Raw genomic sequence first — 24,020 nt, forward strand, 5'->3', positions numbered from 1 at the left:
TCGGAGTGGGGAGCTTCGAGAAGCAAGAAAGTTGTGTCGTTGCCGAGGACTAGACATTCAAGAACCCACTGATCCCAAGGCAGAGTCTCAAGGAGATGTTCTATTCGCTGCTGGTTTGAATTTGAGTCTATGGCAGGAAGAGGGGTCTTATATAGCATACCGTGTGAGAGGGTGGAAATGGGAGGGTGAGGGGTATAAGTAGGACTAGTTGGCGAAGAAGTCTTACAGTATTGGTAAGCAAACAATGTAAACGGTTCTTTGTACTTGTACTGATATGAGAAGTTGACCCTCTCTGTTTGGTGCCTCTGAAATGGCCCTTGTTCTAAGTGCTTGTCGGGAATATTGTGGTCCACATCAACATATACCTTCCTGTGAAGAGGAATAAACCAGTGCTAATGATGGACAATGAGACCGAAATGAGCGACGCGGAAAGCCGGCGAGGCACTACCATGGTCTCTAGAAGTCTTGCTTAATGGTGGTTGTTTTGTGGTCCCTGAATACAAATTCGTCAAGAAAACACCAATCCATTTGCGGTTGCAGGTATGAGGATGAAGCGGTGGCTGTTACTTTTATGGGCGACACAGGGTATTGTCATCATGTGAAGGCTGAAGCAAGAGTAAGGTGACAGGCGTAGCAAGAAGGCGCGTCATTTTGAGAAGCAGGTAATTGACCAATCTTTGAGCAGTCCATATATTCGAGAAAATGGCTATCGTGATGGATGTTGAAAATAAAATAAGGGCGTGACGTGGATCTTTCGCATCGGAGAATCACAAAAAGCCGCCTCGACCTGAAGGGATAGGCCATAAAAGATTTGATATGCCCGGACTTCAACACCGTCTTTATCTTTTCCCTTGGGTCTCTATCGCCGCTTCTGTATTCACGACTTATTCGTCAGGTCGGAATGAGACAGCGCCTGGGTTCGGCTGCAACATTCTGAATGATGTTTATGTGAAGGGCTTGCCAGGTTCTTCTTCAAGCGACAAAAAGAGTTGCGTCAGATATTACATTGGTGTCGTAAGTCATGCTTTTGTTATGGGCCTGCTCGTTTTATATCAACTAGCGCATCTTGACGGAACCCTGGGATTTACGGCATTCGCGCGGCCATGGATCTGGTTTAGGAGCATGACTATGACCACCATCATGTTTAGCAGTACTTCAACATGAATTGCTAAAAAAAAAGTGCGAGAATTTTCAGAGTATTTACCGTGGTATTCCGGTGCCAAGATCAGCTTCCTGTGTGGCTTTGCTGCAGCACGAAGCGGGCGTCGAACTGACGTTGAGCAGCGTTGTATACTCGTGTCACTCTGACTGGCCCTTTTGCAGCTGGGTTTTGATGTTTCAATCATACAGCCAATTTCCAAACGCTTTACGGAATTCTCTTCAAACCATCGTCTCTTGTTGCGTGAAGATGGCTGTGACAAGGACCCAGCTTGGAACCGACTCATCAGGTCACTGAAACCTTTGTGTTGTTTTTTGCTCGTGAGATCAGTGGCTCAAGAATGAAGCATAATGAAGTAAATAACCAGAAGCTGCTAGTAAGCAATCAGAAGAGGAAGACGGGACAATCGGCGGAGGCCACGGACGACAATTCTATCTGGAAAGACGGCATCGAAAGTCATCTTCACGGTGAGCCCAAGAATGGCGCCCATGGCTATGAGACGCGTTTCGATCTTCGGGCCGTCCCTTGCCTCTGCTCTCTGGATATTGAGTGCGAATACGCAAGGCGTTACCGTGAAGTAGCGGGCAAGCCTCTTCAAACTGACAAAGTGAACGTCCTTTAGTGATAGGGCCAGACTGGTATTCAGCGCATCTGACGGTTCTTCAGCGTCAGGAAATTCATTGTCACACACCATTTGACGAAGTGACAGTTTTAGATCTCCCGTGTATTTATTTATATGGTGAACAAAGATAATGGAATAGCCGCCCTTCGCAGCTGGTAGCAATCAAATATACTTACATGCCTTCGAGTTGCTCCACCTTCGATTGCAGAACCATGACGTCTGTCTCGTCTGCCTGAATTCGATAGTAGCTTGTATGTGGCCCAAATCCAACTCCCGAAAAATAGCTGACGAAGCTGATTGCCTTTCTGGGCATGCAGCTGAGGCCCTTGGCCGGATTCGTACCCTCCATCTGTCCCTGTTCAGCTAGCGTGGACGGATGACTGCGGCCCGACCCAACCAAGATGTCAAACTCAATTGGAAGGATCGTTTTGGATGCGATAGATTGAAGGAGTTTCAGCTGTACATGAAGTTGACGCTGGTCCAATCGTTGCGTGCGGAATGCGTGGCATGAGGTGCGTTCAGCTGGTGATTTGAACGCCATGGTTCTACACCAACAGAAACGTCGCGGCCGAAATAAACCCTTCGACTGAGATATGCTGGAATCGTGGCTGGCGTGGTTGATCTAACGATTCTGATGTAAAGTACTCACCGGCTTTCTCGTCGTGTAATCAAGATGATGCCGAAAATAGCTGAACATCTCTTCCGAGAAAACAATTGCGAGAAAGTGATTGAGTATATAAGGCAGACCTTAGTAAGCTGTTTCCCTTTTGATGAAGATCTTCTCAACACAAAATTCTCAGAGCAAAACGACCATTCGCAGAATAAGCCGATCAACATGAACCCGGCAGTCATCTTGACCACCCTCATCGCCGTGACGGCTGCGCTTCGCATTCCTTCCCAACACTCAACTCAGTCCGTCGTGGTTTTGGACACCGAAGATATTGAGGTTGCCTGCTCCATCTTTTGTATTGGGCTCAGTAAGTTCGACCACTTCAATAAATACCTTATTCTTTCTGACTGGGGGTTCTCAGCCAAGTGCTGTCCAAGCGGGTTCTGCGTGGCTCTCTGGGAGTCTTGCTAGGGGCTTGATGCCAGTCGACCACTCGGGTGGAATTTCGATTTGGATGCGGTACCTAAAGTGAATTAGGCAGTTGGGACTTGAGGACCCTGCCAGATTTCAAGCCTAAAGATGGGCGACAGGGCGATTGGATGGAAGACTGGAATATAAAAGGGCGCGTCATGTACCGGCTCATAGCTCTGTTCTTCTTCAAATCGACTTGGTTGTAGCCTGAATCTGCTTGTGTTCGCGACCCAATTGCTCCTAGTGACGATTCGCAACCAAGACTCATGAAACACATAATGTCACTTCAAAGCAGGCCGTGAAGACCATTGCGGCCATTGGGGCCTCTTCGGCCTCTCTGCTGTTTTATGTGTATTGCGTACTTATAATCAAGAAGAAGTACATACAGAAATTCACCATGACAGCGTATTGACGGATCTCAGGGCGTCCTCCTTCCCTGTAAATAAATCATAACCGGTAATCAAGACCTGGTCGGAATGTTGGATCATTGGCGCTCAAATTTGGGCAGCTAGTCTGATTGTCATGATGCTTCTCATACTTGAGAAAGAGGCAAATGCTGATGGTTTTGCGCATAGCGAAAATCCAAGACCTAGACTGAGCTGGATTATAGATATAAATTTCACACGATTGAGACGGTGTTCCAACGTGCAATCCATAATTCATCCCACACATCGAGAATGTGAGGATGGTTTGTGAATGAACGGGGGAATTTGTAGGCGTGCGAATGCTATTGATAAGGTTGACAAGGCCAGCACCGTGCGACGGTAGAGTTGAGGCCGCCAAGTGACTGAACCCCTTTCCGCCTCTGGTGTCCGGCATTCTTACCCATATATGTGAGGGGAATACTTCGACGATACAAACGAATTTCTTTGCTTTGGAGCTGGGAGTTACAATGTTGTGTCTAGGCATGAACACGACGTCTGAAAATGACAGACTTACACACATAGAGTCGACGTTAAACAGCTCCCATGAAGAATGGTCGACCGCGAATTGCCCGTCTCTGTCCCGGAAAGAATCGAAAGGAGGTCGTGCATGATTCTAGAGGGCTTAAATAGCTTCAGTGTCCCAACACATACGTTGCCGCTGCACGCGAGCCCACGTCCATGTTTATGTTATCCCGGTGAGTCCACAACATGAGGCATACGACTACAAAAGGGCTTGTAACGTGATTTCCAGGATAGTATTTTCAATAAACAAGAATCGGATGAGGAATCTTGAGTCTCGATGAGATCTTTAGGATCATTTGCTCAATACGCTGATTGGCTACTTTACACAGTCACATCCATCAGCGCACGTCTAGGGCTGGGCGAGGCAACAATGAGCAACGCGGGCAAGGAAGGTCATCCTGTATCGTCGCCAGCGTATTCTGACTGCATACGAAACCAGCAGAAACGAGAGACGTAGTCGACTTCGCCGCAGAGAACCCCCTCGAACACTTATCTCTTGTACCACTGCGAGCACGAGGAAGATGATGAGATGCCCGTCGTCTACATCCGCCATCGCCGCGCCGGGCTGTTGATTGTGGAGGAACCAGATTTGTTCTTCATGGTCAGCTCAGTTCCGCCTGTGGGCACGACTTTTATACACCTTCCCCGCCATAGGGTGAGGGAGATCGCGGCTACGTCTGGTGCTGATGACATGTTCAATTTAAAACGTCCGTGAGTCCTTCCTCAATTTTGAGTTCAGACAGCAATAACATCTGCGATAGCCCGTTGTCGATCTAATCTGCCACGACATGGTCAATGGTAGTGGTGTCCATGTTGGCAATGTGGCTCATAGAAACAGCTCCTTTCTCAGTTCGCATCGCATTTTCAAACAGAAGTCTTGGTTCGTTCTCGGGTATTCCTTATAATTAAATGCATAGTGAAAGTGACAAGAGGCAGAGCGCGGCAAAGGGACGTCTGATACAGGAGAAGCTTGCATCGTCCAGTGGTGTAATAAATCTCGTTCAATGACCAGTTCCAACTTGGAAAGGACGAAAGGACATTGCAGAGTCATTTGACAGAAGATTCACGTTTATATGGTCAAACCTGAGGTTACCCAGTCTCGAATCTCTGCCCTCTGCCCGAGTTATGTCTACTTCGACCACTCGAAGTAGGAGAACATGAGCACACAGGGCAGGATCTCAAAGCAGCGAAGAAGTGACGGGGGAACGCTGACCTGCTGAAATGCTACAAAATGGAATGGAAGGACACTATGAGACATCGCGGAGGACGTGGTCCGTCCCAAAAGCCCTTGAGAGTTCGAGGCCCGCGAAGCTGGATCGTGCCGCCCTCGGAACGAGGCCTAGCCGCTTGCCAGTCTAGACCTTGCCCCTAGTCCAGACCCTGATCAGCTGAGAGAAGCTTCCATCTCCTGTCAAGGAAGACACCAATCCCTGCATCCAAAGCTTGGTTCCAGGCAGAAGACGAACAATATCCCTCAGTCTAGCCCCTTGGACCCTGGCGGGAAAGCATGATTGTGAGCTGATGTGAGATGTGAAATGTCGGAATCCTCTTCTCGTGCGTCGTGAATCCAGGCCCCATCCGAAAGGAGTGATAAGAACCAAGAACTAGGAACGACAGAATGCCGCAAAAGAAAGAATAAGAAAAGCCCCGAAAGCTTGCATCCTGCTGACCTCCCCTCCTTCTCTATCCACCAATCCCCTTCTCCTTCTCCTTCTCCCACTCTGCGATTTTAGCGAGCAGCTTCCCCCTTCTGACCATCGCCTCGGGTCGCCAGACGCCCTCCTTCTGCGGATAAAACCCCTCAAAGCGGAGCTTCCCGTCGTCTGGAATCTCAAAGAAGGACTGTTTGCTCCGCACGAAGATGTGCACCAGGTCCGGGCCCGCAGCGAGCGTCGCCGGCGCATCTAGCGTTCCGACGCGCAGGAACTTGAGCAGGGGGCAGTCGTCGTAGTTGCTCCAGACTGCGGTCAGGCAGACGGGGCAGCGCGCGATGTTCTGCGGCGCGCCTGACTCTGCGGGAACAGGGAGGAGGATCGGTGAGGCGGTGGTGGTGGTGTCGTCTGGTAGGCAATCCGAACTGCCGGGACCGTCCTCGAGGGGCCTGGGCCTGGCTTGTCTAGGGGTCCAGGTGTCTAGAAGGGACGGTGGGAAGGTTATGGACCGTTGGAGGGTGGTAGCGGCGCCCGGCAGGAGTGTGACCAGCTCGCCCTCGACGACGGCGTTTACCGCAAAGGCGGTGCCGGTCTCACGTTGGCAGGAGGTGCAGTGGCAGCAGTGGACCACGAGAGGCGCGGCGGTGAGGGCGTAGCGGATGTTGCCGCAGGCGCAGCCGCCCTCGAGGGGGAAGATGGTGTTGTTGTAGGTGGTGCCGTGAGGCGCGGTCTGGACGGGGTCGTGAGACGGTCGAGACATCTTCTCGGCGGTGGTGGTGATCCGTTTGGGAGAGACCGGGTTGCGCTTTGCCGTAGTCGATCAATCAGGCAGATCTGGACTCTGACGGATTGTTTCGTCAGGTCTCAGTACTGCCTCGCTTTGCGTTCTCGATGGTGGTGAGGGAGGATTGGATAAAAAGGCACGACGGCGCAGCCTGGACGCAAGAGGCGTGTAAGTGACATTTCTGCGGGAGGCTGGGGATGGGGGGATGGGGGGGGGGGGTGATAATTCTGGCACCTGAAGACGTGTCTCAGAAGGACCCTTGATCTAGGCAATATTGGTCTAGCCGTGATGCAGATGGCAGATTTTGACTGAGAAGACAGTGAAGAAGGAAGAACAAGAGAGGCGAGGAGAAAAGGAGAGACGGAGGAGAAGAGCTTTTGGAGCAAGAAGAGCAGGCGAGCGGGGGCTGACACGAAGAGCTTGAGGGAATTCGCAGACCCAGTCAGAGGCGGCATGATGGCCTGAATAGGCAAGTTTCTTATCTAATCGCTGCAAAGTGACGCCCGCCCCTCTTGCTCTGCGCCTTTAGGCAGACAAGGCCGGAGTATTCGTGCGGAAACGGTCCTTTTGGCCGCTCCTGCATGGCCCTCCTCGACTTTCCGACCTCTGTGGACCAGTAAAAGGTGTGTTTTGACGATGGTCCAAAGGGGAAATCTCCTGTAGACTGAGGTAGGCGCATCCGCTCTAAACGCGTTTAGCCTACTGTACGTTCGAAGTGGTGTGCTGCTCGCCCCACGGCCGAGAGCAAGGCGACGCCCTGAGACCAGGTGAAGCGACGAGATGGTCGAGCTTTTCTTGGCTCTGGGGAGTCAAGGCCATTTGAATTGATCATTTGTGACGGTAGTGGTGTTGTGAAGGAAGGGATTGGGTGGTTGACTCAGACAGAAGACCCTTCGGTCTCTGGGCAAACCGCCAAACAAACCATCGCAGGGTCTGAATCGCCAATGCCCCCTCCACCGACGATGTCCGCATTCCAGCGGGTGGCAGGTTCTCGTTTGACGTCGGCGTGACTTGAACAAAGCTAGGCGCCGTTGAACATGACGTTGGGGTGTCTCTTCGTCATAGCATGTCTGGCGTGACCGCTTTCCGAGAACTTTTCACTGGAATATAAACCGTTGCAACGCCTTCCACGGTCCAGAACCCCGCAAGACATCACGCCTCGACCGTTTTTCAACCATACCAGCCAGCCAGCCATTCCGATAAGAACAGTGGAATTCTCCAGCTCCGAAAACGATCGAACCCAAAACTCTTTCAACGGAAACATCCGAATCTCATAATCATGCAGCCTGTCACCTACCTGGGACTGCTCTTCTTTTGCTCAACGCCGGCTCTCACGGCGCCTTCGCATGTTCACAACCATCTGCAGCGTCACAGAGACCGCGCTGCAACACATACCCTCATCAAGCACAACCACGAAATGCTGGCCAGACGGGCCGAACAAGTCCAACTGGAGGCCATGGAGAACGCCCGGCTGGAAACTCAATCAAATTCACCCGCGGACAAACCAGCGACACAATCCCCGTCAGAACAAGGGCCGACCGTAACGCTGTGGGGACAAGAAACCGGACCCAAGACCGCCGCGGCCGGGGCCGATGAGGTGGTAATACGAGCGTCCGGATCGGCTTTTGGGTACGGGAGAAGCAAAGTTGCGGCGCACGGCGAAATCGACTTGGAGCATGTTGTGGAGGGTCTGGACAGCCGGCAAGTGGACGCGGCGACACGGCTGTTGCTTGCCCATGCGGCGCGGAAACACAGCGGGTTCCGTCGTTAGGTCTCAGCAGGAGGAGGCATCTTTGGGTGGTTCGTGCGGCTTCATGTGTATTTTTGTCTGGAATGGTGGCTTTCTGCTTTGGACTAATCGGGCGGCGGTGAGGTCTGGAAGAGTTGGCCAAGATGAAGATAGATAGCGACTTGCTGCAGGATCAGCGGGTGATGCGCGCGGGAACGTAGGGCTGGCTGGTATTTTTAGTAGTCAAATTGTGGATAAACATGATTCTTCTTCTGGGCAGTTGAGACGATCCTCATTCGTATGTATTGGCTCTTGCGTTGATGTCGGGCAAACTCTGTATCGTAGAGATGAATTGGCACACCCACCAACAATGAACCCTGAACTGCACTGTGACTGCTCGTCATCGTCATCGGATTTTGCAGTGCATGTCGTGTCAGCATGCGGATGGAGAAGGCGGTGGATTTGGGTGTGTCAGCGGCGCTCTCGCATCCCTGCGTGTATCGAGAATCCGCCCTGGTGCTCCTGGAGACAATGTCTGTCTCGTCGAAATGCCGGTGCATATCAGTCTTTTGTGTGCTGAAGCGGCTAAAGAAACGAGGGCGGGTCGAGGATGCTCCCTTTCGTTAGATGATAGCGCTGATCGGTGAGAGTCCCTGACAGTTGTTGTTGGGGAGAATCTTCGAAATAGTTGGGGCGGTCAGCGGTTGACATCACAGTCGGAGATATTTGTAAGAAGCATTGCGGCGATGGCGACTGCCGTTTCGTTTCGAGTCGTGTAAAGCCATCCCATGTTGTTTCCTGCGAGCAAGGCGGCGTGTGTCAGGGTGACGATCCTCCGAGCCGTGCGGTGTTTGGGAAAGGGAACTGTGTAGCCAGGTGTCTTTGTCGAGTGAAAGTACAGTGCGGAGAATCTGTTCAAATGGCGCGAGCTGATTGGCGTGTGTGCCCTCAAATGACCCACAACAGCTTGCAGGCAGGGAACGGGGTCGGGGTACTTTAATCTGTGATCTTGGCACGGGCAACTGTGCTCCCCGTCGCGCACGTTGGCAGCCAGCAGCCGAGGGGCTATATTCGGCACCCCCCAGTCGCTTCTTCGGCACCTAGTTAAACCCTTTTTAGTAAGTTATAGCGTAGGTGCTATACTATATATAGCGTAGTAATACTTTAGTTTTAGTAACTACTAAAAGTTTATTATATAAAGTATTATACTATTCTATAAGATATAGAGCGAAAATTTATATATTAATATACTTACTTAAAGCTATAGCTATTCATACTATTTATACTATTTCTAGTATTTATATTTATACTACTACATTAGCTAACTTAAAAATTACTTAAATTATTACCAATTTAAAAGTAGTAAAATTTTAAAATATATTTATAGAAGTAATAAAAAAGTTTATGAATACTATTAAAGCTAACTTTAATTAAAAAAAGTTAAATTTAAAGCTAATAATAGTAGTAAAAATGGTAATAACTAATTTAAAATAATATTTTATAAAGTTTAAGCTAATTACTAACTTATCTAATAAAACTACTAGCTAATTAATATTTGTATCTTCTTTTTTTATTTTTTAACTTACTTTTCAATAGCTTATTTCTTTTTCTTTTTTAGTAATTATAATAATAATAGTAATATAATAAATATATTAATATTAGCTACCTTAAACATAGAGAGGTCTTTTTTAATAAATATATTATAGTTAAGATAAAAGAAAAGTATTAATATAGTTAATTAATATTATAGTATATTATTTATAAAAATATTATTATTGTTAATTAATATAAAGTTTTACTAATAGTTCCTTTTTTTATAAAATAATATTAAGATTAAGCCTTTTTATTACTACTCTAAATACTATAATCTTTAGTTATAAAATATTAGTTAGAAGTATATTTAGTAAAATAATAGAAAAACAAATATATTAAAGTTCAGTTAAGCTATTAGTAGTAATTAGTAGTATTTTATATAAATAATATTTATTATTTATTAATTTAAAATAATTAAAAATATTATAATAATAGAGTAAGCTTTATTAATATAAAAAAGAGATAGAATAGTATCTTAACTTTTTTATTTATAATTTATTAATTTAAACCTTATAAACTATTTTATATTATTAATATATTATCTTAAGTATTTTAAACAAAATACCTTAAATTAACTAATATAATATAGATATCTTATTATAAATGTTCTTAAATTAATATTTCTCCTTACTAAAATAGTTATATAATACTTATTTTTTTATTTTAATTATTTTAGTAATTATAAAATAAAAGCTATAGAGATTAATAAAGTAGTTATATAAATATAATTTTAATTTAGTATAAATATTTTCTATATATAATATTACTTTAAAACTATAGTTATAATATTTTCTAATAGTAAAGTTAGTAAATTAGAGGTAAAATAGAAAATAAATAGTAGTAAAATAGTCAATAATTTAAAGCTAAGTTATTTTAAAAACTTTTTTAAGGTTTTTCTAGCGCTTTTAGAATAAAGCTTTAGTTATTATATAGATATATACTTTCTATATTTATAAAACTTTATTTAGCAATTATTTAATCTTATTAGAATTAATAGTTAATAAGATAATTAAATTTAATATTATAGTTAGAAAGTTAATATTATTACTATTAAACAATAAGAAGTTAATAGTTAATATTAAATTCTCTATTTTATAGCTAGTTATTAAGTTAATAAAATCTTCTATAATATTAACTTTAAAATCCTAATTAATAGAATTAACTAAAATTTCTTTAGATCTATTTATAATTAAATTAGATAAATTAGAAGTATTTCTAATATAAAGCACGCTAAGATTGTTAGTATTTCTAAACCTACTAAAAAGCTAGTTTTTAGCTTAGCTATTATTATCTATTTTTAGTACTTTATATTATTTATTTTTTATATTAAATATTATATTCTTTTAATATATACTAAATATAGATCTACTACTAAATACTTAGAAATATAACTCTATTAGCTTTTTTAAGTATTTTATTAGAATTAGTTATTATTACTTTTAAGAATCTTTTTTTTACCTATAATTATATCTCTAAGTTACTTAAAGACTTATTTATGTATAGTAGTACTTTTACTTAAAATAAAGTAGAAAATAATATTAAATATTAAGTATACTAAAATAATATTATTAAATTTCAAAAGTAATATATTAAAATAATTTACTTATTACTAATTAATTTTACTTATTTTTTTTAACTTTATAACTAACTTTATATATAATATCTATTAATAATAATTCTAAATTTTATTATTACTACTTAAAATACTAAAAGTATATCTAAGAAACTATATTAATCTTATTTAAACTAATGTTATAATAGAAGCTTAAATATCTAATATTTACTCTTTATTTTAGTTTATATATAAATATTTAAGTAGCTAAAAAAGAGCTATACTTTTTATAATATAGTTAATACTACCTATTATATATATTAATTATATAGATATAATTAATACCTACTTTTTTATTTATTTATATAGTAATATAACTTACTAAATTTTAAGAGGTCTTTAATATATACCTATATTACTTCTTTACTACCTACTATTTTATGCACTATTACTTAGAACGCTTAATTATATAGCTTTAACTTATTAATAATAAATAAGTAGTTATAATAATTATTAACTATAGAGGTAGTTTATCTCTCTAAAGTTTCTAATAAATATATAAATTATTTATAACTTATTTTATTAGTTATTAAATCTCTAGAAGTTACTATAGATTTCTTTAAATAGTTTTTATATTTATAGTTTAAGTTTTATTAATATTCTATACTATATACTATTAATTATAATTTACTTCTAATTATATTATACTTAAAAAGCTTCTAATACTCATAGACCTTTTTAATAAGCCTTTTAAAAATGAAATTAATTAATTTTATATTAAAGATATACTAACAATAATAAAATTAAAAAATTTAGTAAAGATATTTATATTTTAATATTAGAGGGATATAAAATAAGTTAGGTTATTAATAAATAATATATTTATACGTTCTAAGTAACTTACTTCAATCTATATACTTATTACATAAAATATCTAGTATAAGGATAGTTTAAGTGGCTATAAAGTAGTAGGCACCCTCTATAGCTATAACGCCTATAAACTGCTAAAAGGGGTTTAACTGGGTGCCGAAGAAGCGACTGGGGGGTGCCGAATATAGCCCCTCCCAGCAGCCCATTTGCGTGAGGTGCGCCTCCAGCTGAAAGAGCCACAGCATCCCGCCCAGCCCAGCCAGCGTCCGCCAACCCGTGAAAAGCGAGCTTCCAGAAGTCCCTGCCTCTGCAGTATTCCGGCCAGCCTCTCTTGTCCAACCCAACGGCACAGCACAGTAGCCAGTCACGAGGGCAACACTGCACCTTGTCGATCCCACTTGCAGTTGGAGCTCTCCAACTCATCGCCTTTTGACGGCTCCCACTTTCTCAGAACGCTGCCTCTGCCTCCGCCTTCCTTCTCCTGTTCGTCCCCTTATTACGAGCATCACACGTTTCGACAGCCACTGCGCGACACCTCCTCAGCTCCAGCAACACGCCGCCCCTTTCCTTACCAAGAAGAGAACAATACTCACCGTTACTATTGCTGCGCTTGCGACGCCAACATCAATTCGCCTTGTTGCTTAGGGAATCCTGCCTTACCTTATTTATCCGTCGTCCACCCATTCGAAACATTCAAAGCACCCGATTGCTGGGGGAGCTCCGGAACGCTTGGGCTCGTACTTATCCACGCCAGAGCCGCAGGGAGACCGCTTTCCGTGTCGAATCCGAATCCCTGTCGAGTCTTTGCTTCTTGCCCGCTTGCTACCGTAGCATTTACGAGCCGCCATCTCCTGACTGTCAACTTGCCATCGTTGCACCAACTCAATCGCCCACAACAGACCAGAAACAATCGCGACATTGCTCGACCGTCGCATCCCGACCATTGTCTTCTGCCCGCGCGCATACCCTCATACCAACCTCACCCGTCGCGCACCGTCGAGCGCCAAGACTCCCTCGCGATGCCTTCGCCAAGGCAACTGCGCACCCTCCTGATCGGTGTCATGATCGGAGTGGTCTTCGTCCTCTTCTACACCTCATCACTCCGATCCGGCGAGGCCAGCGACTCGCGCTCCGTTCAAGACTTCTACCACAAGACCGTCGAGGGTCTTAACAAGAAACCTCCACCAGGTCAGGCAGTGCTTGATCAGAACAAGGGTAAGGCCGCCGGCCATGCCCCCACCGACAAGGACGCCGACGGCGATATCGACGAGGACGATGCGAAGCTGGCCAAGGATATGCAGGAAAGGCTGAAGGCCGCCGAGGACAAGGCCAAGGAGTCTGCGAACAAGAAAGCGCCGCTGAAGCCTGACGCACCGAGCGAAGTGGTCGGTAAGGGCAACTCGGCCGCAGGACAGGACAAGAAGAAGGAGAAGACGGGCAACGCAAAGGACGTCTCAGCGGAGAGCCCGAAGGAGGAGAAGAAAGAGAAGGAGGAGACCGCCGAGGAGCATGCTGTCGAGGTGGAGCTCAACTCGATCCTGAAAAAGTCGCCGGGTAGGTCGAGCGTGGCAGCTGGGAATGAATATTTACTAACTTGAGAACAGTCATCATTTTCTCCAAGACATACTGTCCTTTCTCGAAGAAGGCAAAGGAGATTCTGCTCAACAAGTACTCAATCTCCCCCGCCCCTTACGTCGTCGAGCTCGACAAGCACAAACTCGGACCCGAATTGCAAGCTTTCCTGGGCGAGAAGACCGGCCGCAAAACTGTTCCCAACATTTTGGTCAATAGTGTGAGCATTGGTGGAGGCGACGACATTGTCGAGCTGGACAACCAGAACAAGCTGTTGCCCAGGATTGTCGATCTTGGACAAAAGAAGGTTGAAATGAAGCTGCAGACCGCCGACGGGTTGAAGAAGGAGAAAAAGAACTAGGCCGGGCGCGCTCTTGCATTTCCTTTCTATATTTTACATCCTTTCTGGCCGACATTATCTTCTTGGAGCAAACTAGGGATACGGTGGGAAACTGGAGGAGGATTCCCCAGTAATGGACATTGCATACTCGGCGTTTGGGATCGATTCAATTCTCGTCACCTGCAAACAGACCTCAGCCAGCGATGTCGAGTCTTTCCAGAATTGCGACGGCGGACGAAGTCAAGGAGACAGCGGCGCGAGACAGCGACAGCCCTATAATGCGGAGGGACTTGTACGATTAGCTCGTTCAAAGAATACATGACTATGCCGTTCCGTCGGCCGGTCGTTACTTCTCCAACCAGTGTGTCCTTGACAGCCAGACCATGGCGCGGCTGGCTAGATGGGCTTGCACATCATCTGGCACAGATGGCCGAGTGAGCCTCTGATGGGTTCATAATGCTAACGAAACATTCTAGCGACGTTTCTCGAGGCTCACAGTTGTCGGCAAGTAATGCGAGAGACCTTGAGTGGCACCGATGTTCTGCCTTCACGGCACTGTCAAATCACAAATCGAGGCTAGTAAACTAGATCTCCTGCTCGCGTCTCTCTGTCGTCTTCTCATCGTCCCCTACAACATCTTGTCTTAATTCATAGCTCTGTGGGCTTTCTCACTAACCTGGCCCCTCTACCTATCCTTCTCCTCGTTACTCTGAGAGCGGATGTCTTTTGAGACGCTCCAATTGCGTCAATTGACATGGCGGGGCAGGGTCCTCACGATCCAGCTGAGGCTCTTTCTAGCTACCCCGCCAAGATCGGCAGCGCGCCTCTGCCCAGGATTAGGTCTCCATGACACAATCCGTTGGCGCGTGTCGGCCATAAAGGTGTCAGGTACGTTCAAAATCAGGATTCGGGCCCTATTGAAAGCTTTGTACCCATGTTTCCTGTGGTTGTTGCGAAAGCGCTTGTGTTCATTGTGTCTTTGTCGTGTCTTCTGAAGAGTTCAAGGTGCCCCGCGGCAATTGTCATCGCAGCCCCTCGCCTCTCTCCGAAGCTTCCAACAACCACAATCCCGTTCAACTCCAGGAGGATGCAAGCACGACAGCGACAATGTCACACATGCCTGACTAATGCAAGATTAATTGCGACTCTTTTTGACGGCTCGCCTTCTGACACCACTTTTTTGATCTAGATTTCTGGGGCGGAGCGCAATCGCCATCATCAATTGAGAACCCGGATGGTCCACGTCGCAACATGAAAAGGCAGCCGGGTTCTCACTTGCGCCTGCGAGATGTGTTGCTCAACAGCCTCTCCCGTCTTTCCGTCTCATCCTGCCTCTTGCTTTTTTACTTTCAGAAACCACGTGGTCACGGGTGCTGAACGGCGTGGCGCCTGACATTTCATCTTATATCGTTGACTTACACATCGACTGCTAGTGCTGCCCCTGGCGCATCGTCAACGACCACCCTCTCCAATTCACTACCTTTCTTAAACACCTCAATCAAGACCATCTTCCCCCTCTAATTCCTTCTTGGAAACACTCGAAACCATCAATTGGACTTGAATCACTTATCAACAACCTCTACTTCATCATCTATTCTTGGATAATGTCTTTTCTCCCTCCACACCTGCTTCTCCTCATCGCGGAGCGCGCGGGCTTCTCAGAGATTCAGGCCCTCAGAGCAACATGCAGAACGAATCGTGAGCTGCTGGACCGGTACGAACATGCCGTGACCAAGATCAACGCCGCCCACTACCCCTGCGCACCCCGCAACCACATCCTCGCCTCCGACACAAGAGAGCGCGAAGTCCTGCCCAAGGACACGTTCGAAATCATCCGGGAACTCGAGACGCGCGAGAGCAATATCGAACAGCTCATTAACGGCGCCTTCCTCGCCTTCTGGGAAGAGTACGACCTCCAAGATACCTCCAAGGCGGACGTAATCCGCGCCAGCCTCACCAGCGCGCTCTGGCGGTGCTCAGAGATTGCGGACCTTGAGACACACTCCATAAGATACAGAGAAGACATCGTCCCGCGGAGAGACCCCTGCGTCAAGTCGCTGATTCACCAGGACATCATCCTGCGCGACGCGCCACCGCCGGACGGCTGGCACCTCGCGCTCAAGGAGGTCCACCAGTCAAATCGGCAGGACGTGCGCTTCCGGCAGCTCGCCTACATACGGGGCCTGTCGGCGCAGGAGCTGGCGGGTATGGTTGTGCTCTCGCACCTGACGAGCCAGGGGTACATGCGGTACCGGGCGCCGACGTCAGCGGCGTCAAGACCGGAGATTGTGGAGATGGCGGTATGCATGGCGGAGAACACGATCCGGCACGGGGTGTTCTTCTTGTACAGCAAGATCAAGGGCTCGGAGGACGCGCATCACCATGCAAGGCTGTTGCTGGACGACACATACGAGGAGATGCGGCGGTGGGAGGCAGGGGATCCGAGCGTGTTGCCGGGTCTTACGATGACCGTTGCTTCGCAGCTTTGCGAGAGGGTCGGGTGTGAGCACAGAGATCTGTTGCGGGCTGCATGTGTCTTGGTTAAGGGGGGTGTCTGGAAGAAGGAAGAGGACACGGAGCAGGCGGAGGAGGTTGAGCGGGAGAAGGATGTCGGAGACGAGCATGTTGGAGATGAGGATGTCCCTGAGCTGGTGCAGGTGGGTGGTCCTTGAGATGAACAGGGGGTGTGAAGATGGCCTGATAGAGATTTATGAGATTCATGCGTTATGACCCTGCCTCTGGACTGGTTCGAAGACCAAAGCGATACTTGATACTGATGGCTTCTACATGAGGGTGAACCAACAGATATCTTTTGTTCCCTGGAGATCTATTGGACTGTGATGGCCATCACGATCTCCGCAGGTGTCCCGCGGCCAAGGATCAAGGCTCTGTTGGCATGAACGTTGCTTCCTGATGGCGTCGGAAAGTCTCGTCGAAACGATGGATCCCCTCGAGGCCCCGGATCTCAGCCTCAAGGGGGCCTCGTCGACAGAAGCCGTTCAGCAGCTCTGGAGTAGCTTCAGGCCAGGCATCCACGCTAGCAGTGGACTGTCAGAGACAGCTCGGGATCGCGAGACTGACGTCTAGGTTTCGTGGGTTTTACGTCAAGCACATCTGCAATGCCGAGGGCAGGACGAGACCTCCCCTCAATCGCCGGGTGCGGTTGAGGAGGGTTATGTGGCCGACGCGGTGGGCTCTCTGGACGGTGCTTGGGGGTTGAGGAGTCGGCAAGTGGTCTTCTGCTGAGGCGTGACGGAGGGACGCTGATTTATGAGGAGGGCACTGGGAACTGATACCCAAGGACTTGAGCAAGAGTGATGGAAGGATTGTTCGAGACTCTTTGGATGAGGCCTCTGATTCAATGTCACCAGAGAGCTGAAACCGAAACTTCCCATGAGCGGCCACCCTCTCTTGTGCCGGATGCTAAGGTTACCCTGTCTCTCTGACAGCCAAGTATCCCCTCCAGGAGACACCGGAAGAGCTTGCAAAAGGAGACGATCAGGACAAGCAGAGTTCTGGGGCGGCAACTCTTTAGATGTCATGGTGTGCCTAGGCAGGAGGATGGGGACAGGTGTCGTCGACGGCTAGGAGCTGCCTTCCGAGACCGAGTCCACTGCCGCGGAGAGAAGGAGGGAGAGAGACTTGCTCAAGTGCTTGAGTCAAGGTGTGTACGGTGAGGCCTTAGGGTTGACGCGTCTTCGACGGTTCTCATGTCCATCATGGTTTCTCTTGGTCCAGAGAGTACTCTGAACGAGGATCAACTGGGAATACACCTAGTAATGGCCGGAAAGATGCCGTTCAGCAGCTTGTGGGATCGCATCTGCCGGACTACGAAGCGAAATCAAGCCCGTAGGTCCGCCGAGACGCTGTCACACCTTCCTCCTCGGCCAGTGGGATCCCTAGCCCCTTCTTCATGTCGAAATCAGAGTGGGCCAAGTATTACGGGTTGAGGGCAGACCAAGTTACCAGTCTATGTCGTAACTGAGGACAATCGACTTCTACGATGGCAAGAGAAAGAATGCAGGCGCGGCTTCAGAATGGGATAGCTCTTTGTGCCCTTCCCTCAGAGACGCGGCATTGGACCTTTCTTAGTGGAAGTCGGCTGCCATCTAAGGTGTGTCGAGGGATGTACTCTCCCAGGATATCAGACCTCAAACTCAGCGAGAAGAGGAAAATACAAAAACGTACAAGTCGACGAGGCTCCAACGTCGTAGACACCCATCCCCTATCTCGCATCATCCTTGGAACGCTTCAAGTTAGGAATCCCCCACAGCAATCAGGCAACCAGGCGGGAATCCAGGCAGCCACAGGACCTCGAGAAGGACATCACCGCAGGACCATAGTTTAAACTGGGTCAGCCGTGGGTAGATTCTTCCTGCCTGGCTCAGCAAAGAAAGAAACAGTACGGTACTTGTCGGAGGGGGGCTTGTGTGACCAACACCCGACCCCCGGCAGTCCAGAGATGCATGCCGGGGGTTCAGTGGTCAGCAAGCCAACGCCCGGGATGCCATGCCGGTAAGGGATCGCCGAGAGATCGGGCTGCGGCGTTGCGTGGTAGACAAGCTTTCTTCTCTCTTTCTCCTAGCGGCCGGGGAGCCGCGCGGATGGGCGACGACGTTCAGGTACGAGTGGAAAGCGGAGCGGATCTTTGGCGTGGTGATGGCTCATTGTGATGCGGAAGAGTCACTGTGGGGGCTGTCTGAATTCTGCGACATGACGTTTTTTTGAGAAAAATATCTTTTTACGCGGATGTGTTCATCTTGTCAGGAAAAAGAAGACGAACAACACAGCGAGAGATTACGCGGTACTCGGGCAGAATGCCCTCAACACGAGGCAATAACCCTGCGGACACGAATCTGCGCCACAGAGAAAAAAAAAAAAAAAAAAAAAAAGATGATGTTGCGCGTCCCGTAATTAGCGGGTTTTGCAGTGTAGGCTGCGGAATTATGCGCGAAGAGTCATCGGGTCCTCTTACACGCATACGGGAGGACTGCTGATTGGTCGGGAGATCGACGTTGGCAGCATCCCGCGGCGGTGGTCTGTCGTCACGGGCCACGGCGGCATCCCCGCTGATCTGTCTTTGCTTATTGCATCCCTGTCAGTTACGCTCCGTAGGACCGGACCTTGCGGGATTCCTAGGACCTGCATCGTGGCTCGAGGCCGGCGAGAACATGGCAGGTGTTGGTGGTGATGCATCGCCTGGTGACTCAGGCCAATGTCTCAAAGACAGGGTTGCGATGATGTTCAGTCAAGTCACCGAGGGACAGGGTAAGGGAAAGGGGTGTTGGGTTCTCTGTCCGATATCCATCAGCCCGGGCTAGAGAGATGAGGTTCGAACCAAGGACAATAGACGGGCTGCCAGTTTGCTACGGCGACAACCTTGTTTTCTTTGGCGAATTGGGTCTGGATGCCTGTTGTCTAGCGGTTCCCCCCTCCCCTTTAGTCTGGTTTGCGCAAGCAGGGAGCTTAATTTGAGCCCTATCTTTTCTGTTGGACCCGTTGCCGGGAGCCGAAGAACGCGTCGCCTGCTTCTTCCGTGGAGCCTGGGCTCCCGACGGGACGGGGATAGTTGGGGAGGTACTCGTAAGGCGGTTGCGTGAGGCATGTACGTTTATCGGTACGTTCGTTCCGTTTTCCACTGCAACTTTTGTTGCTTTCATTGCCGATATTGCCAATACGGCAGCGGGCGATTGCAGAGATGATGGCAGCGCTTGGCGGCCACGGGGGCTGAGTACCATGGCTTGCCAATGCAGCTAGTCTGCAGCATTATTGCCTGTGCCCTCTTTGTCGCCTTGGGAGACTTGTCCAGAGGTGGACAGTTTTGGGGTTCAGCCAGCGTAAGCAGGAGGCAGCAGTAGTGTGTCCAACTGCCGTCGGTCCGCTGACAGCCACGGGGGGAAATCAGGACTCGACAGGACGTGCCGCAAGGCTTTCGGCGTTTGGGGATGATGGATGGCGATGTATGCAGTGCGAAGTTGAATTTTTTCTGTGCAAGCAGGGAAGCCGCTACTCGCGTGAGTCACGGCCGAAGGAGATGGAAAAGTAGGCACTTTGGTGTGCAGGGAATTATGATTCTCTCTTGAGTTCGCATTGAAGGGGTTGACGAACCGGCGTCACTCCTGTCCTGCGTGGGTTGTCGCTGTCAAAACGTGTTGTCGTAGGCAAGGGAGGGCCGGGGTTACATGCTACAAGGCCGGCGAGTTGCGCTTGTGTCATTTCCGGTAATGTGGTTGGGCGGACTGGCCCTTGGTGCACAAGAGGCGGGGGAGGGGAAGGGAACCTAGTCCTCCTCAAGGCTCAGGGAGAGAGGGGGGGAAGACGCGGATGTGTGAGTGCGTGCGTGTTGCCTTGCGAAAAAGGGGACAATACACATGGGATGGATGGAATTAGAGGTGGGCGGTGAACTTTGGGGGTAGTGTGGTGTGTAGGTTGGAGAAGGGACCATGCTTGTTCTGCGCCCGTTTGGAGTGACGCGCCAATTCCCACTGGTTCGCCCGTTTACCATTCGGGACTGCATTTCTTGGTGTGTCCTGGAGATACATCCAGAGATACATACAGGCGATGCGGGTGACATTGGCCTTGGGGCGGTGCATTTCTTGGAAGCATATAAAGAGCTAGGGCAGCGCCGGATGATGCTGCTATCTCCTCCTCTTGGCCTCCGTCAGCAATCAATCAACCTTTCACACATTGACACCCAACAAACACACAAAAACACCCTCATCGCCTCGATCAATTACTCCCAAGTCGAGCAACCACTACAACCAGACAACACCGTCAACATACTTACCACCACCACCACCACCACCACCACCACATCACCCAACACCGCAAACATGGGCAGAGATTCCTTCTCCGAGACCTCCACCATCTGCTCCTTTGAGAAGGAGACCTCACCAGAGGCCGTCGCCCCCGTCAAGCTCTCCAAGAGACAGAGAGTGAAGCGCGCGCTCCGAGATATCGGACACCCGCCCACGTACCGCTACGACCTCGAGCACGGCATCGACACGATGAAGACTGTCCCCGTCGGGCCTCAAGGCTCTAACGTCCTCAACCAGCCATCGCGCATCTAAAAACGCCCTAAAAAAATTCAATATTTTGTTACGTAAGACATGCACGAGCGAAAAGGGGGAAAGACGTTCTCTTTCTCCTGATTACAACGGGATACCAATGAGCGATGCACACAAACGGCGGGGCGTTTTGGGGGAACTTTTCCTACGGGGAACCCTGATGGGCTACATTTCTTTGGGTCATGAGATGTTTCTATGAAACGACAAAAGGCGAGGTCGTCTTCTGCTGTTTTTCTTTTGGTCTCGCTGAGCGGGCCGGGTGTTGGCAGAGACGGACCTTGGGCCACGGAGGCATCGTGGGCGGCCGCTGCTTGTCATGAAGCGAGAGGGCGGATCGGGAAAGGGCCGTGGATGGCTTGCGGGTTTGCCGTGTTCCAAGGATTGGGTCGACACTGGGCTGGCTTTCAGCATTTTTGGGAGTTGGGAATGAGCAAAATTGCCGGATACCCCAAGATTCGGATTGTTTGAATAGAACAGATACCAACAAGTTTTGTTTCTCCTTAACAATTTTGTGCCTTTTCGCACCCGTGATGAGCTCTGCATGCCTCTAACATAGGAGACAGACTGCAACGTGATGCTGACTGCTTTTCTTGTGTGCTCCAACCCTTTCCTTCTCGCGGTCTCTCCATTTCTAAAATCACCACTGTCAAAAGAATGTGTCACTTGCACTTGAAAAGGGACAATGCTGCATTCCTCAATTCTACTGACGGCGGGGAGAACCGGGCTCCATTTTTGCCGTTCGGCCCTGCGCTTAGAGACCCGGGTTGAGTGGGGCGGCCGGACCGGCGGGCGAGGGAATGCATTCCGCCCATCGGCGGAGATGTACCAGGTTGGTACATACGTTCGCCTCATAGCCTCAACTTCCAGAACTATCTGAACCCCAGGAGATAGTCTCGAAATGCCAAATGCACATTTAGTCATGGCTCTGAATGCCCGCTGTCTGCATGCTCGCTGCCGCGGCGGCCTCGTGCAGAAGTCCAGCATGAAGGCAGTGGCAGCCCGCAACAATGGCATCCCGGGGCCGCGTAATTCACCAGTCGAGAAACAGGGTCTTCTTGATGTTGCCCTTTTCGAGCAAGACTTCCACTCTAGGCAATCTCGGTACCAGGCGAGGCGCATAGAGCAGATGAGCAAAGTACGTCGCGACCCCGAACCAAATTCATCGAGGCTAAACCCAACGTTTACTATGTATAGAAATTGACGTAAGCAAACTCAATTCTGCAAGAACCCATTGCGAGATTCGTTTCTATCCCATGTTCCTGAAACATTTCTGCCAAATGAATCTATTCTCGGACCAACAAAGTCTGAGCGGCGGAGGGACACGGGAATAAGACCGGGGCGGCGGCTGTTGTACGGCGCGCCGTCTAGCTTAGAAATCACGACATCTCTCGGCGCCGAAGGACTTCATCTCACCCGGAAATTATTCAGCATCAACTTCCGCGGGAATACTCGATCATGAGCACACTTCGACAATTGGAACTCCGGACATGTTTGTTGCATCGGAATACAAGTACAAAATGGATCCAAGCCCCAGAGGTCGACAGCATGGCAAGCCACACGTCACGCATCAACCCCCATCAGACATCAGACGGCCCTTACATCATAACCCAACAAGCTTAAACATCCTCTCCCAAAGTTTGCCGTTCTTTAGCCAAGAATGGTAACCATCCCAAAGACGCACAAAGCGGTCGCCACGCCCGCCAAACGCGCGCCCCTGATCCTCCTCGACCGCGCCACCGAGCCCCCCGGCCCGGGCGAGGTCCTCATCCACAACGAGTGGACCGCCTCCAGCCCGCTCGACCTCCACCGCGCCGACGGCGGCCTGCTCTGCACGTACCCGGAGGTGATGGGCGGCGGGGCGGCGGGCACCGTCGTCGCGGTCGGCCCCGGGGGTGACGGCCGTCTGCGGGCCGGCGACGAGGTATTCGCGTTCGCGTTCCACCTGCCCCGCGAGAAGGCGCACCAGGAGTTCGCGACGGTGCCGGAGTATCTTGTGTCCAAGCTGCCGGGGAACGTCACGCCGCAGGAGGCCGTCACGGTGCCGACGAACCTGATCACCGTCTTCCACGCGGCGACGGCGGATCTGGGGCTGGAGCTGCCGTGGCCGAAGCCGGCGGGGTGGACGCCGCCGGGGGGAAAGGGAGAGGCGGCGGTGGTTGTGTGGGGGGCCGCGAGCAGCGTTGGGGTGTACGCGGTGCAGGTGCTGCGGCACTGGGGGTATGGGAACGTGATTGCCGTCGCGAGCGAGAAGCACCATGCGTACCTGAGGAGCATCGGCGCCAGGGAGACGTTTAGTTACCGGGACAGCGATGTGGCGAGGAAGATTTTGGGGGTGGTCGGGGAGGAGGGGGTGCCGTATGTGCTGGACTGTATTGGGTCTGTGGAGGGTACGATGAGGCCGTTGACGAAGATTGCGGGGAGGGGGACCAAGGTCGCGGTTATGCTGCCTGTCATCGCGCGAGATGCGACGGAGGAGGTCGAGCCTGAGTATGAGATGGATGTGAGCAAGGTGCTTGTCGGCGAGTGGGCCGCGGGCGTCGAGGTGAGGGGAGTCCGGACGCATTTTTACCTCGAGGTAAGGTTTCTCCTGTGCAACACGACGTGGAAATCGATGCTAACTTTGGGCTCAGAATGGATTCTTCAGGGAGAAGATGCAGAGGGAGATTGTTCCCACATTGCTTGAGGAGGGCATCATCAAGCCAAACAGGCAGAAGATTGTCGAGGGCCCAACCATGCTGGAGCGTGCTCAAAAGGCCATCGAGCTTCTTCGAGCAAGAGATCCCTCGGGTGAGAGGCTTGTGTGGAGGGTGTCAGATCTAAAGTTGTGAGACTGGGCAAATCAGCATAGCAAACGTAGGGAGGCCGCCTCAAGGCTGACCTCTCTGTCCATCACTTTATCCAGTCCAGTTCGAAATGGGGTCCTGAAATGCTTTTGACTTTGTTCCTGCTTTTGTAATCTGCCGACCATCTGCTGAAAGAAGCTCAAAACTCCGACCGTGGGAATGAATGCCTCCTGACCAAAACAATAATAAAACGCCGGTGAGTGGTCTTC

General features: G+C 49.2%; 7 protein-coding genes across 7 annotated transcripts; 6 read left to right on the forward strand and 1 right to left on the reverse strand.

Moving 5' to 3' along the window:
- Nucleotides 1–2,616: 2,616 nt before the first annotated feature.
- CGCA056_v010865 (uncharacterized protein) lies at nt 2,617–2,862 on the forward strand (the record flags this gene model as incomplete). The annotated part of the gene is made up of 2 exons (XM_037326112.1): nt 2,617–2,758; nt 2,813–2,862. 2 exons carry the CDS (start codon nt 2,617–2,619, stop codon nt 2,860–2,862), a joined length of 192 nt encoding a protein of 63 aa, XP_037175748.1.
- A 2,630-nt stretch (nt 2,863–5,492) lies between these two features.
- CGCA056_v010866 (uncharacterized protein) lies at nt 5,493–6,221 on the reverse strand (the record flags this gene model as incomplete). Its single annotated transcript, XM_037326113.1, has 1 exon — nt 5,493–6,221. The coding sequence occupies one exon, from the start codon at nt 6,219–6,221 to the stop codon at nt 5,493–5,495; it is 729 nt and encodes a 242-aa protein (XP_037175386.1).
- A 1,303-nt stretch (nt 6,222–7,524) lies between these two features.
- CGCA056_v010867 (uncharacterized protein) lies at nt 7,525–8,016 on the forward strand (the record flags this gene model as incomplete). The annotated part of the gene is made up of 1 exon (XM_037326114.1): nt 7,525–8,016. One exon carries the CDS (start codon nt 7,525–7,527, stop codon nt 8,014–8,016), a length of 492 nt encoding a protein of 163 aa, XP_037175387.1.
- A 4,992-nt stretch (nt 8,017–13,008) lies between these two features.
- Nucleotides 13,009–13,922, forward strand: GRX7 (Monothiol glutaredoxin-7; the record flags this gene model as incomplete). Its single annotated transcript, XM_037326115.1, has 2 exons — nt 13,009–13,543; nt 13,594–13,922. The coding sequence occupies 2 exons, from the start codon at nt 13,009–13,011 to the stop codon at nt 13,920–13,922; spliced, it is 864 nt and encodes a 287-aa protein (XP_037175383.1).
- Nucleotides 13,923–15,505: 1,583 nt separating this feature from the next.
- On the forward strand, nt 15,506–16,573 carry CGCA056_v010869 (uncharacterized protein; the record flags this gene model as incomplete). The annotated part of the gene is made up of 1 exon (XM_037326116.1): nt 15,506–16,573. The coding sequence occupies one exon, from the start codon at nt 15,506–15,508 to the stop codon at nt 16,571–16,573; it is 1,068 nt and encodes a 355-aa protein (XP_037175384.1).
- Nucleotides 16,574–20,734: 4,161 nt separating this feature from the next.
- On the forward strand, nt 20,735–20,971 carry CGCA056_v010870 (uncharacterized protein; the record flags this gene model as incomplete). Its single annotated transcript, XM_037326117.1, has 1 exon — nt 20,735–20,971. One exon carries the CDS (start codon nt 20,735–20,737, stop codon nt 20,969–20,971), a length of 237 nt encoding a protein of 78 aa, XP_037175619.1.
- A 1,654-nt stretch (nt 20,972–22,625) lies between these two features.
- Nucleotides 22,626–23,796, forward strand: mlcG (Deshydrogenase mlcG; the record flags this gene model as incomplete). The annotated part of the gene is made up of 2 exons (XM_037326118.1): nt 22,626–23,543; nt 23,599–23,796. The coding sequence occupies 2 exons, from the start codon at nt 22,626–22,628 to the stop codon at nt 23,794–23,796; spliced, it is 1,116 nt and encodes a 371-aa protein (XP_037176013.1).
- Between the last annotated feature and the right edge of the window lie 224 nt (nt 23,797–24,020).

Source organism: Colletotrichum aenigma (genome assembly GCF_013390185.1).
Source record: "Colletotrichum aenigma strain Cg56 chromosome Unknown KSG_Cg56_contig07, whole genome shotgun sequence".
Lineage (NCBI taxonomy): Eukaryota > Fungi > Ascomycota > Sordariomycetes > Glomerellales > Glomerellaceae > Colletotrichum > Colletotrichum aenigma.